Source organism: Triturus cristatus, chromosome 2_2 (assembly GCF_964204655.1).
Source record: "Triturus cristatus chromosome 2_2, aTriCri1.1, whole genome shotgun sequence".
In the NCBI taxonomy this organism is placed as follows: domain Eukaryota; kingdom Metazoa; phylum Chordata; class Amphibia; order Caudata; family Salamandridae; genus Triturus; species Triturus cristatus.
Genome location: NC_140582.1, coordinates 712,862,452 through 712,883,386, shown reverse-complemented (window position 1 = coordinate 712,883,386; position 20,935 = coordinate 712,862,452). Strand labels below are relative to the sequence as shown.

At 46.2% G+C, this 20,935-nt stretch overlaps 1 protein-coding gene across 2 annotated transcripts in view; it reads left to right on the top strand.

Moving 5' to 3' along the window:
- LOC146862687 (EF-hand calcium-binding domain-containing protein 6-like) overlaps nt 1–20,935 on the top strand; it is a 478,924-nt gene that overhangs the window by 369,559 nt on the left and 88,430 nt on the right. For both annotated transcript variants that reach the window (XM_085641926.1, XM_085641927.1), the window contains exon 14: nt 13,469–13,607. In XM_085641926.1, the coding sequence (XP_085498052.1) occupies nt 13,469–13,607 (139 nt within the window). The remainder of the gene's footprint in view (nt 1–13,468; nt 13,608–20,935) is intronic.

The window sequence follows — 20,935 nt, the reverse complement described above, 5'->3', positions numbered from 1 at the left end:
AGGGTCCGCAGGTCCTCTCCTTGATCCTCCGTCTGCGTGCTGTGTTGGCCATCCTTCTGTGCCTCGTGGTCCGGTTCCGTATGCCGCGTGGTGCGCTTGTTATCAAAGGTTAACTTTGGCTGCCTGGCGTCCGGCTTACCCATGGTGAGGGGGGCACGGAGTTCGCAGCGAAGGATCCCTAATCAGCGTCACACCAGTCGGGCAGCCCAAGCGACAAATGCCACTTCTCTTTGTGCCTCCGGGGGAAAGCTGCGCCACAATGACCTTCCTCGTAGCCCGTGCAGAGCCTAATCAAGTCCGGTCAGGGCCGTGCCGCCAATGCACACAACTCCGCTCCAGGCACTATGCAGAATCAAGGGGATGACAGCAGATCACAGCACACGTCATGAAGGTGTGATATATAAATTAGGCACCAACAGTTAGCAGGATGGTCCACTAGCGGTGGTCACAGGGCAAGCTCCACACTCCCACCCGGGTCCTAAGTGCGACCACGGGGCACACCGACTCAGCAGACGCCACAGAGCAGTCCAACAATTGCACCGCGAACACGTGCACTCATAGTCCGACCTAGATGTCACTCATTGGACAGACAGGCCGCAGTGGTAAACGCAGGACTCTCCTCTGCTCCTAAAGGGTAGCGTCTCAGGGCACTCAGACAATGTCAGCACAGCAGTTGCCCTTCACCTTCCCTCAGGGCAAGCAGAACTGTATGAAGACACATCTGCACCAACGACATCAGAGCGACCACTCACAGGAATGGGGTCGTGCATTAGCTCCAACTAATACACAGTAAGGGCCCAAGGCGCCCAACCAGCGCCGCCGCAGCAGCAGTGATAAACAAAGGCCCACAGTATGGGAGGCAGCTTTCCCAGCATCCGGCGGGCGCCGCAAAATGGCGTGCCTGGAGCACCCTCCGTCCTCCCCCGTATGTCCACACACAGAGGCGCAACGCCGGAGGCCACCAGTAGGCAACCGCAGTCCGCCGCCACCCCAGCTCACGTCGTACCTGGCTCCGACGGGAGAGGATGGTCCGCCTTTTCCCCAGAGTATAGATGCAGCGCACACCATAGAAGATATTGGTGGTCTCTTGTAGGATCAATCACTGAAAGAGCAATGTATGAATATCTCCCCAACATTTTAAATAGTTCGAAATAAATTAATATTGTGCACTGAATAGTGGCTAAATAAATGTTTTTACCGTGTCTTCAGGTGATTGGAAAGGTGGCTAATTTGCAAATTCAAACCTCTGTAATCCTGTCCAATTGGGCTAATTTCCCCTATCAGGGATTCTTCATATACTTCTTAGTCCTTCCTTCAATCAAATAACATGATGTTTGTTAGACCTGACATCCTTGGTGTGGTTTTCCTCCAAACATTTTGCATTCACTCCCCCTGTTTTGCTGAATTTGTTTTTGTTGGCATTAGGGGTCTGTGCACTGTACCTCTGCTAACCAGTGCCAACGTGTTTGTGCTCTCTCCTTTAAACATGGTAAAATTGGCACATTGAATTTACCTCTAAGTCCCTAGTTAAGTGGTACTACATGTACCTATGGCCTGTAAATTAAATGCTACTCATGGGTCTGCAGCCCCTATTGTGAAACCCACTTAAGCAGCCTTTTAAAACATGTCCCAAGCCTGCCATTGCAGCTTATGTGCAGCTTTAAACTGTAATTTCAGCCTGGCAAAAAAAAACTTTTGCCAGGCCTAAACCATCCTTTTTGATACATATAATTCACCCCTATGCTAGACCCTAAACATCCTATAAGGCAGGGTGTATTGTATTGAAAAAGCTGGACATGTTTGTTTGAGTTTTATATGTCCTGGTAGTGAAAAACTCTTAAATTGCTTTTTCAATACTGTAAGGCCTACCTCTCCCATAGGATATCATTGCGTTTCCTTATTACATATAATAAGTGATAACTTTTATTTGGAAATAGGTAGAAATGTCATGTTTAATCTCTAATGGATTGTAATTTAAAACTCTATTTAATGGTAAAGTCAAATGTTAAATCACAATTCTAAAAATTTCACTTTTAGAAAGTTGTCATTTTCTTGTTCTTACCATTTGGTGCCTACAGCTGTTTCCTGGGTCACATGACTAGGTGTAGGTGGCAGTGGGCCTTTGTGTATTCCTCCCAGACAGTATCACTAAAGGAAGGCTGGTTATTGGCGGGATGGCCCATCCTGAACTGATGGGAGGGGCGGAGCTGTCACCTACCACACTGGCAATTCAAGGGAACTGTCTCAGCCCACACACAAATAACTTCAAACTAGCCATTTGTGACTTCAGACGTCTTGGAGGCAGGGCAGGGGAAGGAAAGAATTTCCAGAACCAGATGTGGGAGGAAATCTAGAATTTTCTTCCACTTCAAAGTTGGCACCAGGTATAAATATTGGACCCTCAGACCAACTCTGCAGATCTGTTTAATACTCAGAAGAAGGAAGTGCTCTGCTTCCCAGCTGCTGGAAGGACTGCCATGATGCCCTGCTGCAAGAAGGACTGCCCTGCTGCCTGATAAAGGAAAACTGGACCTGCTCCTTGACCCCAGAAAATCCCAAAACTACCAGAGTGACTCCAAGGGTTAGCTAACTGGCCCACTGTTCTGAGCTACAAGTACATAACAAGCTCCAGAGACCTGTACAGCATCTGCCCAGTTGCCCAGATGATAATAGACCTGCCAGTGTCCTGTTGCTGGCCTTTGCTTGAGTGTGCCCTGATTCCCAGGAGGTGTCTCCCAGGTCCTGGACCCTTGGATGGCATCAGGGTGTACTCCTCCTGGACCAGCTGTGGTTCCCTCAGAATCGACACAGTGAAATGCCACTCAATGCAGCGCGATGCAGGACCTCGCATCACAGAACCTCTCAGCTCCTGACCGGCAGCCTCATTGGAACCAACGCATCTCGACGCAGGACCACGCATTGCAGTACCTCGCAGCTCCTGATCAATGACCTCATCAGACCCAATGCAGTACAATTCATCTCAATGCTGGCCCACACATTGCATCACCTTGCAGCTCCAGATCGACAACCTCATCAGAACAGACACAGCACGACGTAGGACAGTGCAGGACAATGCATTGCAGCTCCTTGCAGCTCCTGATGGGCAGCCACCTTGTAACCGACACAAGGTGATGCATCTCGATGAAGAACCTCGCATTGCAGCATTTCACACTTCCTGATTAGTGGCCTCATCTGAACCAATGAAGCGCGATGCATTAAAACGCAGGAACTCGCATCTCAGTCTAGGTATAATGTCCAGTGGTATAATGTCCAGTGGACAAAGCTCCGTCCTGTGCTCCATTGCTGTCTGATTGAAAATGCGACTTTGTCCCAGTACGACATGACCAGATGACCACAGTTCGAGCTTTGTGCTTTTTGGTGCTACTTTTACCTAAAACCTTGAAGTTGCATATCTCCAGTTCTACTGATTGGATGTTTGTTGTTTGGATATCATTTTAATTATTAAAATGTACTCTATGTTTCTAGATTGCTGTGGGATTTTTCTTGTAATGTGTTATCACTTTATTAACGTTTGTGTACTTCATAAGTACTTTGCACATTACTTTTTGTGGTTCACCCTGACGGGGATTGTGGTTGTTGCTTGGGGAGGAGTCACAACCCCCTGAACCAAAAACCCAATTTCTCACAATTTTCTGAAGAATTTTCTTTAAGAATATGTGGAACTCTACAGGTTCAGTTGATTCTAGGCCTACTCTTAGGCCATGCAATTAGGTCCTTCTAGTGTCTTTGCGGTAGGTGAAATATTTTCTTCCACACATGAGTCTCTTCTGCATGAACATCATAGCTTGTGTCCATATGGTTTTCATTTTAAATAAGTGTTCATGTTCCATACCCCGCAGGGTATCCTAATGCAAAGGAGCATGCTTGCTATTTCTGTTCAATTACCGTGCCTAAACATGGTACGTATTTCTATCTCTTCATAGACGGTCCCTGTTTAGTAGGAAAGCTACAGATTCACAGCAGTAAAGTCTGTCAGTGGAGGTGTTTGGGTTGGCTCATCTGTCATCTTACCTACATTCTTGCCTTTACTTGTATTTCAATCTTACAAATCCCAAGATTTGCTTAGTAACAATTACTGAACCTATTTGCTTCATCAGATTTTACTTACATCAAGATACAAAGTTACTCTCAACTTTAAGAGACTATGAGGTAAGCCTGTCTTTTAGAAATCGGTTTCCAAATCATTAAATAACTAGACTGTATCTCTGCCTCCTTGAGAAAAACATTTGCAGGTAGAATTACACTTTTAGAAGAAAAAAATATGTATTTAGATTGATAGTTCAAAAACTTTTATCCTCAAAACAGGTTTTGAGTTGTATGACCCTATATTCTACTTAGGACTGAAAATATGTGCAAGAATGACTACTTCTCCACTGTCGTAAGTGTGGGGCTAAAGATCGGGACCTGGGTGTTCCCACATAAAGGGCTCAATAGGGGCCACTGGGAATGTACTGACCTCCCACAAAGTCCTGCCCTAGAGTCATAACTTTGTTTCACAATCTTTTTCATAAATAATTTGCTCTCCTAACTGTAGTGTTAAACTACATGTAGTAAGTGTGCAAATTTGTAATGAAACTATGAAAGTGTCCCATATGTCCAGCGGGTGTTGGGAGGAGAAAATTCCCCGCCTGCAAAAAATCCTCATGTTGAGAGTAGATAAATAACAAAGGTGAGGTGCATTTGCACCTTAACTATAAAAAAATGAGTTTTTTTCAGCTGATGGAAATTCCGCCAGCTTAGGGTCCGGTGTGACACTTAGAAAGGTAATAGTTTTTATATATTCCTGTGCGTATGAAAATAGATTTTTGTGAATCCCTCAAAACAAAAAACTCTACAAAAGTTGTAGGAGACACCCGGAAAGCTTAAAGCTCACGAAGTTACTCATTTTTTTATTAATGAAAACTTTGGGGCATATTATCAAGGGCAATATCGCAGCTTTTGCGGCACTTTTTGCCCAAAAAGTGGCGATATTTTTATCGCCCTATTATCAAGCAAGCGCTAAAATGCTTTAGCGCTTGTTTTATTGAGATAGCAGCTGTTTCTTTACTTGCTTTGCATGTCAGCGATATTTATCGCTAATGACATGCAAAACAGGCGTTCCCGACTTAAACTACATGGAAACTGTAGCAAACATAACTTCGCAGTATCATCAACACCAGCGAAGCAATGGAAAAAATCCTGCTTACCGCGGGTATCGCAGGAATTTAACACCTCATTAAAACTTGACTTACAAGTCTTGTAAATGGAAGGTGGATCGATGGCATAAGTACATACTTGCGTATTAGCAAGGATTTTCTTATCGCTGTCAAATTATCGCAGGATTTCTCCCGCTATTTCAGGTTTTTCACTGCTATCGCTGGTTTGCACATCGCCTCTTAGGAAAGCGTTGATAATACGCCGCTAAGAGGGCGATGTGATCCAGCGATAACAGAAAACGCGCTAAGCGCGTTTTGCGATATATACAGTAGCGGCCTGTGGTGGGAGTGCTGCTGGGCGCTGACGTGGGGCGGGGGAGGGGCAGGGTAGGGGGTAGTAAACTACAGATTATGGCTGATTAGAGGTAAGTAAACATATAAATAAATAAAACGAATTTCGTTGTGTGCGCTGCATCGCATTTGGCGATGCAGCGCGCGCAACGAAATTCGTTTTATTTATTTATATGTTTACTTACCTCTAATCAGCCATAATCCATAGTTTACTACCCCCCACCCTGCCCCTCCCCCGCCCCACGTCAGCGCCCAGCAGCACTCCCACCACGGGCCGCTACTGGATATATATCACATTTTGTTGGTAATATGGCCCCTTGAGTAGTATCTCAGTCTGAACAGGGTATCCTCTGATGATATATAAAAACCCAAAAGATTCTTCATCTGAATGAAAAAAAAATCTTGTTTTGAAGTGACAACAATAAGGGTAAAACCCGAATTTCCTTTTAATGCTTTTTTGTAAATATCGTGGTGTAATAAATGTTAAAAAAAAATCGTGGTGTAAGTGATAATAACACCCCCCCCCCCCCTGTGGTGTAGAGGTATTTATATGAGTATTTTGAAGCCTTCTTTGGGATATGTGGCGCATGCCTGGCTTCCGGCCTCCATGCCCACACGCTGGGGTGCTGTGTTCATCCTGTGCCCAGGGACTTGCCCTACACGGAGCCCCACTGAGGGTGGCTACTCCGGGTCAGCTGCAGCGGGCAGTGGCAGTTTCAGTCCATTAATAATGCCGGGTTAAGACCTCGAAAAAGCAAGATGCCTGCTGTTTTGTAACCTCGATTTCTGCCCTTCCGACACAAAAAGAAAACGGATTGAATCTGGAAAGAGTACGTCAGCTGCAACACATTCTTCTTCTGTGAGAAACAAACACCTCATGACGCAGCAGAAAAAAGACCAATGGTTCGCTTTTATTATCTCGTTCACTCGGAAGAGTTCGAAACAAATTAATTGAGAAGATCAGGTCTGCAGCCTTGATTCGATTCAGTAATTATCGTCTGTCTGTCCTCTGACACAAAAAGACGATTTTCGCCCGTCTCTGTGTGAGGGGCACACTGCGAGATTTTAAGCTTCGCAGGAGACTTTGTATCTCTTTAAACCAATAAGGATTATTCACATATTGACATAAGCATTCATTTGCTAATTTCCTAGCCATTAAACTGCATGGGGCCTGGCAGTCTCCTCTCCCCAGCCTTCTGAAAGTCATGAATGGGGCTCAGAAAACCACTGGTCCTATGCGTTTTCTTCCCTATCTGCTTCTCTTAAAAAAAAGTCAGTGTTTGATCGCTTTATGGGGAAGAATGAGTTAAATGGACCAATATTCCAGCCGTGGCACTAAACCGGGCCCTTTCAGAAACCCCCTTATGCACCTGCAGTGGTGGGGTCATTTGCACATACATACATACATAAATTAACAATGAATACATAATTTAATCCAGGCCTTAGCAATACCACCTTGCGGATTTGACCTTTTGCTTCTGCCAGTGGTTTAGTCCATTCCTCCTTCTTTTTGATATAGTCCTCAGATACTTGCTGACGGTCGGGCTAATTTTCGTATTGTTTTCGCTTGATTAGTTCTGTATGACCTGGGGTCGCCCTTAAAATCCACACAGCTGATGGGGGCTCCAAAAGGGCCTTACTTTTTCTTTAAAAAATAAATAAAAAGGGGGTGGAAAACGCCTGCCATTTCTTCGGACAAAAGCTTGTAAAGGTTTTCAACTATTAGCCCCCTGAAAGGGCTACTCCGTTCAATCAAGCGCAAGAAAAACTCATTAGGGTGGTTGCCCTCCTTTCTCCTCCTTTGTTGTGAGCATCTTTGGTTTGCTTGGTTAAGTTTGTCAAGTGCTGGGAGAATTTGGTCCATGTGCCCTTGACCCCGCAGTGTACTGACGCTGTCCCACTAATGCGCGGGGCAGGAGGGGAGGTTCTAAGCTATTCACCACCCTCGCTACCCTCCACTACACCTCAAAGTTGATCTTGGTTTTTGGAAGAAGTCTGTAAGCCGACGGCTTGTGTCAAGCCCTGATCGCTGCCAGGATAGAGCAAACTGCAAGTGGACAGAAACGAACAAGCCGCCATGGTCCGATGACTTATCAAACCTATTGGTTACCTTTTAGCTGGGAAGAGTGGACGAATCGTAGATTGCTAAAAACGTACCTTGTAGGCACTTATTTTGAGACCTTTTCAAATGCCAGTGCAGACTAACATCTATTTTCTGAAAACTTCCATACAACCACCTTATAGGAGCATTATGTGTTTTTAATGCCTGTACAGTGCCTCGGAACCATTATCAGATCATAAAACGAGACAGTCCTTGATTGTTTAAATGTTCTTGGTCTGTACTAAAATTCTATTAATTAAATAAATGCATCACAAAGCTTACATTAAGGACATACAGTTCCAAAAGAGTGTGTGTGTGTGCGTGCACACCTATGTGTTTCTGTATGAGCCCTTAAGTGTATTTACAAAACGTATAGAGTCAATGCAATCACTGAGCTTTGAGAATATACACAAAAAATACATTTAAATTTGACAGTGAAGTAAAAGCATGTTCTCTTGTTTCTCGTCTCATTCATACACTGTTCATCCCCCATCCAATATCAATCTGTGTCGGGGATCCTGCCTGACGCAATATATCCAGATGGTTGCCAGGGAGCCCTCTGAGTTAAGGGACTCCCTGTCTGCATCCTGATGGTCTCCCAAGAAAGGTTGAAACTAATGTCCTCTTGCACTGAGCACCTATATCAGGCCAGGAGTGGATCTGCTCTGCTGCCACTCCCGATGTAAATTCCCTGCGCTAGTGACACACACTTCTACCTACAAGCGTGAACTCTGTTGAGATTTTGCCTGTATTCCTCTAAGCTTCCTGACTTTCATTGCCTTTGTTTTACTGGCATTATATAGGTTGTAAACAATCTTTAAATCATAGTTTATGTCAAACCTTTGTAAGTGAGCTTTTGGGGTGTTCACGCCATCCCAAATGCATATTAAATTTTACAAAGAGGTTTACAAATCACAGGCTTTTAGTGAGCAATGTGCTGCATTCTCCCTTGCTCAAACCCAGGACATAGAGGAATATAAAAGTGGATGAGAATTTGGCTCAGGTATCTTTGTATGTCCCCCCCATCCCCCAAGAGAGGAATGGGTTTTCCTGGTCCTCCTTCGCACCAGCCACTAGGGAAGAAGTTGAGCCTTTTATGATGAGTATGGAGCTCCTCAGATGATCCATATTGCGCCTGCAATTAAGGACAGTGTCACAGACCTAATTAACACCTCTTTGTACATTTGAGAGGTCCTGCTAATATATCCTAGCATTGTTATCAACTACAATACAATCACACCTCTCCAAGCTCTAGATTAAATTCTCAAAAAAAAGAACTGTGGTGAAAGAGCTATTAGCAATTTTGAAGGTATCCGACACCCTAGACCTTTGGTAATTAGAATGACAGAAATGGCATTCCTGGGAACCGGTAAGGACCTGAGGTCCATTTTGGATGAGGGTGACTAATCTGAAGTATTTATTTTGGATCTCTACTACGTATTAAAACAGTGGACCTGTCTGTTCTGATTCAACAATTAGGAGAGGTGGGAATCAAGGATACCACTGTGGAATGGTCCATATAATTCCTGGAGGGCCCTCCCAATCTCTCAATGTATCTCATTATTCATCAACGAGTACCTCAGTGCCATTTGGGGTAGTTCCAGAGTCTCCTCTTTCACCATTGTTATTCAATGTGTACATCCAAATATTTTCTTACATCATCAAATCCTTTGGCTGCAAGACACTGCCATAAGAAGACACACAGCTCTTTTTCAAATCCTCACAGCTACCTAAAGGATGTTATGAGGCACAGCTATCTTGAAGCTTAATACTAATAAGATGAAGTTACCTCTACATAATAGAAATAGACACAGTTGGGATAGACCCATTTGCCAATTATGGGGAAGATACTGTCTTCTTTGCATAATATAAAATAGAAGATGTAAGGGGTGGATTGATGGTACTAACACTTTCCAGCTCCATCTTACCCCTGACCTAGAATTTTCACACTTTGTGGAGTACTTTATCAGTGGGCATTCTATAACAGATTGCTTCCAAAAATAATTATTGCAAATATTTTCTTCTATTTATCAGAATTCTTATATGCAAACCCAAATAACAGCTGTAAATTTAGTCAGAAGTTTCCTGATCAGATTCCTATTTTCTACCCTCACTTATAAATATTATGGAGAATAAATTAAAGGAAATATTAAGGGTTTCTGCCATCAGAGATTTGAAGAAAATGGTGACCTAGTAGCTTTGATATCACCTTCTTCAGATGAAAAGGTTTGTATTTTGTTTTCTCAAGAATGTTATGAATGAAAGAGATGAGGGGGAAGACTCCATAAGCATTTTTGGATTGATATGGCATAGCAATAATGAGGTAACATCTATCAAGAATAGAGCTGGTTTTGTCAAGCCACCAAATAGTACAACTGAGTTTGCCTTTCAGAATGACTAAAACAACAAAACATTATCCACAGAAAGTAAATAAATGTAAATTGACCTGAGATATACTTGCTGTGAATCTTCTGAAAACCTGTGTTCTAACATGTGGTGGCCTGAAGAGCCAGTCCTCATCCCGATGAAGGTGTCACATGACCAGCTGTGAGACCTTATCGGCCAATCTCCTTGTTGCCTGACCTACCCCAAAAATATACATGCCCTCACTATGTTTTAATTATCTCAAAGCTTTTCATCCTACTTTTACATTTAATGTTTCTTGAATGGATTGGAAAAATATTGTTTATGTATTTGGATGCAAAATACATATTGAGTGAATGTGAAGTAAAAAGTGAAATTGAACAAGACTCTGCCATGCAGAACTAAGACATTTATTGTTCTACAAATGGCCATGTCTGAACTGGGGTGGCCGAGTGGGCTAAAGAACGGTGATGGATCAAACCCAGATCTGTTGACTGGGTGTGAGGGTTCTGATGCTCCGTCCATCACCACCCCCTTTTGTACCGCTTTGTTCGCCATAAGTTGGCAGGGTATGCTCAGACGTGAGTCCCTTGCTCACTTTGCCACTGGATTCAAGCAAGCCTGGCTGAAGACGGCTGAAATGCCAGAAACCGGTCCTAGGAAGCTTGTTTCCGGTCCAGGGAAGGCATGGCTTGGCAGTTCGGGCTGGACTGTTCCCATGAGGCACAGGGTCAGACTGATTTGCATATGGCCATGTCTGAACTGGGGTGGCAGAGTGGGCTAAAGAACGGTGATGGATCAAACCCAGATCTGTTGACTGGGTGTGAGTGTTTGATTGGTTCTGATGCTCCGTCCATCACCACCCCCTTTTGTACCGCTTTGTTCGCCATAAGTTGGAAGGGTATGCTCAGATGTGAGTCCCTTGCTCACTTTGCCACTGGATTCAAGCAAGCCTGGCTGAAGACGGCTGAAATGCCAGAAACCGGTCCTAGGAAGCTCGTTTCCGGTCCAGGGAAGGCATGGCTTGGCAGTTCGGGCTGGACTGTTCCCATGAGGCACAGGGTCAGACTGATTTGCATATGGCCCTGTCTGAACTGGGGTGGCAGAGTGGGCTAAACAACGGTGATGGATCAAACCCAGATCTGTTGACTGGGTGTGAGTGTTTGATTGGTTCTGATGCTCCGTCCATCATCACCCCCTTTCGTACCGCTTTGTTCGCCATAAGTTGGCAGGGTATGCTCAGACGTGAGTCCCTTGCTCACTTTGCCACTGGGTTCAAGCAAGCCTGGCTGAAGACGGCTGAAATGCCAGAAACCGGTCCTAGGAAGCTTGTTTCCGGTCCAGGGAAGGCATGGCTTGGCAGTTCGGGCTGGACTGTTCCCATGAGGCACAGGGTCAGACTGATTTGCATATGGCCATGTCTGAACTGGGGTGGCAGAGTGGGCTAAAGAACGGTGATGGATCAAACCCAGATCTGTTGACTGGGTGTGAGTGTTTGATTGGTTCTGATGCACCGTCCATCACCACCCCCTTTTGTACCGCTTTGTTCGCCATAAGTTGGCAGGGTATGCTCAGACGTGAGTCCCTTGCTCACTTTGCCACTGGATTCAAGCAAGCCTGGCTGAAGACGGCTGAAATGCCAGAAACCGGTCCTAGGAAGCTTGTTTCCGGTCCAGGGAAGGCATGGCTTGGCAGTTCGGGCTGGACTGTTCCCATGAGGCACATGGTCAGACTGATTTGCATATGGCCATGTCTGAACTGGGGTGGCAGAGTGGGCTAAAGAACGGTGATGGATCAAACCCAGATCTGTTGACTGGGTGTGAGTGTTTGATTGGTTCTGATGCTCCGTCCATCACCACCCCTTTTGTACCGCTTTGTTCGCCATAAGTTGGCAGGGTATGCTCAGACGTGAGTCCCTTGCTCACTTTGCCACTGGATTCAAGCAAGCCTGGCTGAAGACAGCTGAAATGCCAGAAACCGGTCCTAGGAAGCTTGTTTCCGGTCCAGGGAAGGCATGGCTTGGCAGTTCGGGCTGGACTGTTCCCATGAGGCACAGGGTCAGACTGATTTGCATATGGCCATGTCTGAACTGGGGTGGCAGAGTGGGCTAAAGAACGGTGATGGATCAAACCCAGATCTGTTGACTGGGTGTGAGTGTTTGATTGGTTCTGATGCTCCGTCCATCACCACCCCTTATGTACTGCTTTGTTCGCCATAAGTTGGCAGGGTATGATCAGGCGTGAGTCCCTTGCCCACTTTGCAACTGGATTCAAGCAAGACTGGCTGAAGACGGCTGAAATGCCAGAAACCAGTCCTAGGAAGCTTGTTTCCGGTCCAGGGAAGGCATGGCTTGCAGTTCGGGCTGGACTGTTCCCATGAGGCACAGGGTCAGACTGATTTGCATATGGCCATGTCTGAACTGGGGTGGCAGAGTGGGCTAAAGAACGGTGATGGATCAAACCCAGATCTGTTGACTGGGTGTGAGTGTTGGATTGGTTCTGATGCTCCGTCCATCACCACCCCCTTTTGTACCGCTTTGTTCGCCATAAGTTGGCAGGGTATGCTCAGACGTGAGTCCCTTGCCCACTTTGCCACTGGATTCAAGCAAGCCTGGCTGAAGACGGCTGAAATGCCAGAAACCGGTCCTAGGAAGCTTGTTTCCGGTCCAGGGAAGGCATGGCTTGCAGTTCGGGCTGGACTGTTTCCATGAGGCACAGGGTCAGACTGATTTGCATATGGCCATGTCTGAACTGGGGTGGCAGAGTGGGCTAAAGAACGGTGATAGATCAAACCCAGATCTGTTGACTGGGTGTGAGTGTTTGATTGGTTCTGATGCTCCGTCCATCACCACCCCCTTTTGTACCGCTTTGTTCTACAAATGAGACAGAAGGTGTAATACCGTCCCTCTCCCAAATTAACTTCTTTAAAGACATTACTGGGAATAATGTACTTCATTTATAACATCTTTGTGCTCTCTTTCATTCTTACATTGTTTACCTTACAATGGCATAAAAGAGCCCTTGGCTTCTGCACCTGTTGCTTATAATACAACTCTAAATCATCACAGTAAAAACCTTTCTAAGTTCTTCAAGGGCTCTGAATAAATATGAAGATATGTGTAAATTTACATGGACATGATGCAAACAACAAATAAAATGTGCATAGGGCAACATTTTATTTCCCCAGTGCAGGTAATCGGTGATTGTGCACTGAGCTGTCATGGGAAAAGGAGCTCACATAGATGTATTTCACCCACTAACATTGACTCATCTTTCAGTGTTAAATGAAAACGACTAAATAAGCTATTCACAAATGTGTGTAAGTCTCAAACTACTCCTGTTGTATGATTGTAAAGAATATTCAAAACCTAGCCAGTATACAATATTTTATTGAATATACATATTTTAGCACATATATATTTACCCAAATGATAATGTTAATCCAGGATTAGTAATATATCATTGCAATAACATAATAAGAACATTTTATTTTTTAGGAGGGGTGTGCCAACACTTTTTGATGAGAAGTCTAAAGCAAGATCAGAATCTCCCCCTAGTACGGATATGGAAACCCAAATGTACCCGAGAGCACCCTCTTCCAAAGAAGAATACGTCAGCGGGAGAACACCAGAGCAGGTGCAGTGCAAAACCCAATATAAAAAGAACTTGATGGCACTGTTTTGGTGCATGGAGTGTTAGCTTTTCTCATGGTTGTAAATGGGGGATCTGCATCACACATGCTGTCTTCTAGTGATATCTCATGCTATGGACATGTGCATCTCTGTTCTTCTTTTGAAATAAGCGAAACCTCGCTGGAGAAGAAGCGAATATTGCTACTGCTGTCTTGACTGCCAAACTTGCTGCTCACCGTTAACTGAGAGCAGCAGTCAAACTGCAGGATGCCGACTTAGGTTCCGATAAACCAAACTCACATTACTTATTCCTAGGAATTCAAAGTGTAATGCCATGTCAGGACACTTATGGATGTAATATGAATGTCACAAACACAGATAGCTACCTCAAATTGACAGAGAGAATTGCCGCCTTCCAATTCACCACAACTCTAGTTTGTGGGGCAGATTGCAAATAATACAGATCTTAATATGCTTGAGTTTAAGAAAGGTGTGGTGAATGCCTCCCTCTCAGTGGTGGCTGGTGACATTTGAAAGTGGTGGGGCGTAAAAAAAGGGTCTAAATGTGTTTTGTGTCGTAGCGAGCCTGATTGACTAAAGGGGGACTGCAGGACCCTCACGCCAAGGAAATTTTGAAGAACAAAAAAAAAAGGACCAAAGGATGCAGGTTAAACCACATTTCAGAAAGCAAGAATATTTATAAAAGTAGGTAGGATATGTAGACTTGAAATAATTAAACACATTTAAAACTGTCCCATATCGTGCTTCATTCTTGCTTGCACCCGTGCCATCCATTTAGCCTGACTGCATTATTTTAAAAGAATAGGGAACATTGGCGTTAGCCGCCTGACCTTATTGCCAAAGAAAGATGAACTATATGTCACCTCAGGTCTCCATTAGGGCCAAAGATTGGGTGGCGAAAACCTCTAAGGCGAAAAACCAAACCAAATCACCTCACAGCCCAGTCTCTCCCTCCTCACCAGGGTAGGCCTCTGGGTCCTTCTGAGTCACGCACCTCAGGGATTACAGGCTGTGGCGAAAGTCAAGGTTAGTAGTCACTGGGCATTCAGGACATTGTGCTGTCAATGAATATTTTAGACAAGCAATATCCCTGAAAGCTTCCTGATGGATTAATACTGGAAAAGGGGGACTTTTTGTCTACTTTTATAGCTGTTTGCAAAGGCAAGATTGTCATTAGAGCTCTTCCAAGAGAGACTGCCTATTTCAACATAAAAACGGAGCCCAGCGGAATATCTTTAGTTCCCTTTATTACAGACTCGTTGGAAAGTAATGATATTTATTGTATGAATATTGCATGAAGTAAGACAGTGGAAAATGGAATGCCTTATTAAGTTTCTGGACTTTTAAACATTTCAATAATTAGGGAAAGGGAATAAAGCCGGTGCTTTATGGGAAATCTTATCTATTTTATTATCCAATTGGAATGGACGTCACACTTTCTCTGTTTTATCGTCCAGAAATATATTTCAATATTTGTGGATTTTTCAAAGTGAAGTTTGCTGTGTTCGCTCCTATTGTTTGGCTGAAGTCATCTAAAAATAGCCCTGTAAACTTATTTATCTAACTTGCATTCCTAAAACTATCTTTAAAGTAAACTAATCATGCCTGGGCGTACCAAAGTGTAAAGTTTTTATTATATAAGTGAAGTTTTGCGACGTCCTCGAGTGCAGGTTGACATGGTTTGTGAAGTTTTATTCTTCCCGTTCATCTGTGACTCAGCAGAAACGGAATGCAAAAAAAAATGTATAAAGCGCAAACAAATGCCCAAAGGTGTCAAGACGCTGGGAACAGAGATCTTCACACGCTTGGCACCAGAGCCGGTGTCCCACAAGCCTGTCTTGCATGGTGTATCCTCGTAGGAGACTACACACTCAGAAGGAAAGGTTGGCTAAATAAAAGGTGGAAATGGGGAGCATGAGATATTACAAGTGATGTGGTAAATCACCTCCTCGCCACCCGAGAACAGAGCACCGTAACAGGTTTAATTAAAGAATATAAGGCGCGGGGCCGTCCCACCGGCATCAGGGCCGGCTTTAGCGCTGGTGGCACCCTGTGCGACAAAGTTTGTTGGCGCCCCCCCAATGACCACCTCCACCACGGATTCTCTCACTAGCACCCTTTAACAGTGACCAAGTCTCCATAATCACACTCTCTCAGATGCATTGAATTAGTTATATAGCGCCACTCATACCAGTGTAGGGTGTCTGAGCACTTTGCATCACACGCACATTACACACAGACATTCAATCATACGTGTGTAAATCAGTGTGTAGGAAATGTTACGTAAGCCAAAGGACTAAAAGTGTAGGAGTCACATGTCATCCATACTGGTAGGCAGTATAGTTTAAGAGTGCTTGGTATGGAGAAGCACAAACTCAGAGTCGAAAAAGAAACAGCATAGTTGGGAGTTTTCTTTAATAATAAGAATCGATTTCTAGCCAAATTAACCCTTTTTGCAACATTGATGTTCTGTACTTTGCAGAGTGTATGCAGTTCTAGGATGAAAGTTAATAGCTCACTATTCTATATTAGGACTTTAAATTATACATTGCAAGTAACCTGCTGATCTGTTTACATCTGTAATCTACATGGTACACGTTCTTTGCAGCAGGCATTTTAACCCTCTGCACTAACTTCACCTAAGTCAAAACCACAACTATACAAAATGCTGATCTCTCTCCAGGAAGATAATTAATCACACGAGTTATCTTGACATTTATGTGAGGCCTGGTAATTGCGGGGGGGAAAGAAACGCTGCAGCAGGTGCTTCAAAGGCATAATAAACTTTCAAACACGGCGCCCCCAGGAAGCCAGCACCCGGTGCGGTGGCACCGATCGCACCGCCCTAAAGCCGGCCCTGACCGGCATTGATACGGCACCAGAGGGTCTAAAATAGTAATGAATGTACATAACTATTTTAGGCCTAAGGAGGGCCTAAAATAGTTTTGTACATTCATAACTTCACAGTAACGGCCAGCATGATGGGGGTGGGGGTTGTCACGGGGGGTGGAGGCGGGAGGGGTTTAATGAAAGAATATTATAAAACTTACCGTCCTCGTCCTGCAACACCGCAGCTTCTGGATGCGTCCCAACTCCCGCTCCGTCCTACAACACCGCAGCTTCTGGATGCGTCCAAACTCCCGCTCCCGCCGTCCTGAAGCTCTCGTCATCATCAATGAAAGGCAGCCTCCCTCCCTCCGCTCTGCCAATCACAACGCTGAGGTGCAGTGGAGAGCGCCCCAGCCGGGACCATTTTCTCTATGTAGGCTGCAGCAGCCTACATAGAGAAAAAGGAGAGTGGGCGGTCCTGCTCGAGGGCATCGGGGGAGTGGCTTGCCCACTGTTGTGCATACGGACTGTTTGATCGGCCCCAGGGGCGACCAAACAGTCCCTATGCACAACAGTGGGCAAGCCACTCCCCCCCTGCCCTCAAGCAGGACCGCCCACCCCCGATCAGGCACTTCTGCTTTCTCACAGTGCGAGAAAGCAGAAACATAAATGGTAGTTATTACCATTTATGTTTCTGCCTTCTCGCACTGCGAGAAAGCAGGGGGGCGGCACCCAAACGCCCCAATGGAGGAGCCGCCACTGCTCCCTCTGACTCTTGTAATACCATGGCCATAATAGTGTCAAATTCAAATATAATTGATGCACAAGAGGATGTCTTGAATGGTCATGATAATTGTTTTTGAGAAGTCCTTCTGACCCTGGAATTGTCTTTGAAATGTTTCACTTTTCGGGTATGATGTTCACCCTCTCCCTTTCAGCACATGCCTGAAGGCACCATCAAGCTTCGACTAATGGTTCCCCAGCTTACGTCGTAATAGATCTTTCAAATTCTTTATTATATCATTATCAATTTCCTCAGCACCAAACCACCCGTTAGGTACTCTTCTGTGTGTAAATGGCTCAGGGATTGTTAGGTGTGTGTGTGTGTGTGTGTGTGTGTTTGCGTGTGCGCGCACACACACATGTGTGATAATTTTAGACAAGACGCTGAAGCCATGTAGGCAGTGGTTTTTACCGCCTTCTCCTTGCCTTCTACCCTTTGCTTTGTCAAGAGCCATGAGGTCCCAAGGAATTAAGCTTCAATTTGTCCTTGGGGAGTAAGACCTAAATATCATAATAAAAATATTGCTTAAGGAAATATTGTATCATAAATATAACTTACAAAAATATGCCACACTAGAGTTAATAATAGAGAATCTACACCTAATGGAAGAATATTTTTGTAAGTGATATTTAGGGCATGATATTTATGTCAGGCAATATTTTAGATATTGATATTCTGATATACAACTTTTCTTGGTCACAATTGCACTAAAAATACCACTCCTCTCTATCCTATGAAGCCACATCATGGTAGAATGTTTAAGCTAGGCGAAACCAAATGTGAGTCCTTAGGAGGTTTCTTCCCCTCATGTTACTGTCCTTTTAATCGACTCGAGGAGACTAGTGCCTTAAGCAGTCTTATGCTCCTCAATTAATTTACCAAAACCCAATTTCTGGGCTTCTATTAAGAAGCTGATTTCTGAGGAGGAGCCTAGCGCGCAACCAAGATGGCCGCGTAGGTGCGAGGCTCCCGAGGACCTCCGCAACCTCCTACGTTTATCCTGTCTTCATCCTGAATCGGTTGAGGGGACTGTGTCGGTGAACCTGAGCCGAGGTGGTACCCGTTTTCCGTTTTTGAATCGGACCCCGGGTGCCGTGATGAGCATCGATTGAAGTTTGCGGCCTGCTCCTCTCCTGACCCCGGACTTGAGTTTGGGGGTGATCCAGTGGAGAAGTGAATAACAACGGCGGGACGAGCCTGGCGAGCCGCGTACCCCACACTTTCACTTTCGCTTTTGAGTCCCCTTGCCGCCATCGCGAGTGGGATCACGGCGCTTCTTTGTGTGGTGGTTGCCTCGCTGGGGGATCCTGCCTGCCTGCGGAGACCTGCTCCGCCTTCCTGAGGTGACCTCCGGGGTCCTCGGCCTCGATTGCTCGTTCTCCGCTGCATGACTCGTGGGGGTGCGAGATACAAGACGATGGCCACGAAGCAGGATGGAGATCGGCTGAAGGCCAAATCGACCCGGCGTGGCGCCGCACTTCAAGTCAACATCATGGATCGCTACACCCTACCAAAAGGTTCTCCCGGCGGGTCGCATAAGTCTTCCGAGTGCCCTCCGGATGCCCCGGGTTTGCCGACGGATCTGACTTTGCAGGACGTCATGGGCGCCATAGCTGAGATGAAGACCTCGGTGGGTCAACAATTCGACACCCTGGCGCACAAACTCGACGCGGTCCTCATCGATGCCAACCTTATTAGAGCAGATCTATCCAAGACAAATGACCGGGTTGACTCTTTGGCCCATACCGCGTCGGGCCTCACGACTGAGGTGTCGGCCCTCCAGACGGAGGTGCGCCGGCTCCGGCAGGCCAGTGCGCTCACGGATCGGCGACTGGAGGACTCCGAGAGCAGGGCCCGGAGGAATAACGTTCGCATTATCGGAGTGCCTGAGGGACTGGAGGATTCGGCGGCGGATCTCTTTGTGGAGGATCTGATTTCTACTCATCTCCAGCCCCGAGGACTGAGTAAATTCTTTGCGGTGGAAAGGGCCCATAGAGTTCCTGGCGGCAAGCCGAAGGTCGGAGCTCCCCCGCGTCCTCTCATTGCCCGTATCTTCAACTTTCGGGACAGGGATGCGATTCTACAAGCTTCCAGACTGCGGGGGCCGCTTAAGCTGGAGAACATGGAGGTGAACTTTTATCCTGATTTCACGCAGGCGGTCCAGAAGCAGAGACTGAGTTTCATGGGCGTCAAGCGGCGGCTTCGAGATATGAACTTAAAATAAGCAATGCTTTTCCCGGCCAGGCTGCGTGTGGAGTCTGATGGTCGCACTCACTTTTTTGACCGTCCTGAGACGGCCGGGGACTGGTTGGACACTTTGTCTGGGAGACATGATCGGGATGGGATGGGGGCAGCGGGAGGAGAGTGCCCACCGGACCGGGTATGAGGTATTGACACTGGGGCTCATTCCTGATGATGCCACTTTTCGGCCAAGCTCAGGGTTCCTTGACTGTTGTGTCTCGTTCCCCCTCCATTGGAGGTTGTGCGGTGTCTCGAGGGGGTTCTCTTTCCTCCTCTAGGGGGTCTTTGTAGTTTAGTTCACACAGGGGCGACAGGCACACTGCAAGTTGGGGGGGCTGTCTGGGCTCATGCAGGGGTGCAGGGAGGGGGGAGTTTTGTTTGGGATGTTGGGTTGGGGTTGGGTATTGTTTGTTTGTACCACAAGGCAGAAGTATTGTTGTGCTATATCTAAAGTGCTCTCTGGGGGAGACTGATCGGTTTTGGCTGTGATGGGGGGTAGGGGACTGAGACTTCTGTCCTGGAATGTTAATGGATTGGGGGACAGGATAAAACGGGGGGTGGTCCTGCAGTTCTTAAAACGGATTTCACCTGATATTGTATTTCTGCAGGAAACACACCTTATTGGCAATTCCTTTCGTGCCATGAACAGGCGGGGCTATCGCCTTGTAGCCCATTCGGGCTTCACCTCTGGTTCGAGGGGTGTGGGCATTATGGTTAAAACCTCGCTCCCGTTGGAGGTTGATGAGGTGCTCCATGATGATAGGGGACGGTATACGGCTCTAGTGGGCAGATTGGAGGGTAAAGTGATTGTTTTGGTTTCTGTTTATGTCCCGCCGGGGTTGCAGATGACTACTTTCGCTGATTTGGGGCGCCTTCTTCTTGGACTGCCGGAAGGGACTCTAGTGGTTGGGGGGGATTTTAACGCGGTAATTTCCGGAACTGAGGATCGTCACCCACCCAGGGATCTCCCCCGCGCCCAAGCTTGGTTGTCTGGCCTCTTGGATACCCTGGGACTGGTGGATTGTTGGCGGCTGAAACACCCTACGCAGGTACAATACACCTTTCATTCCGGGGCTCATGGCAGTCTTTCGAGGCTTGACTATGTTCTGATGCCAGCAGCACAGGCGGGGAGGGTTGGGGAGGTGCGGCATCTAGCTCGAGGTATTTCCGACCACTCCCCGCTCTTGTTGCACTTCGATATTATCCCGAGGGGGGAAGGGAGGGTGGTCCCGATCAACCCCTGGTACCTGCGTAACCCCACAATCCGCGCAGATTTGGTTAAATCCCTTGAGCAATATTTTGGAGATAATGTGGGATCTGTGTCGTCTGCTGTTTCTCTGTGGGAGGCGTTCAAGACGGTAATCCGGGGGGAGGCCCTATCCCTCATTTCCCATTCCAGGAGACGCGAGCGGGAGGAGGTGACCCGTATCGAATCTAAGATAACTGAGTTGGAGGGT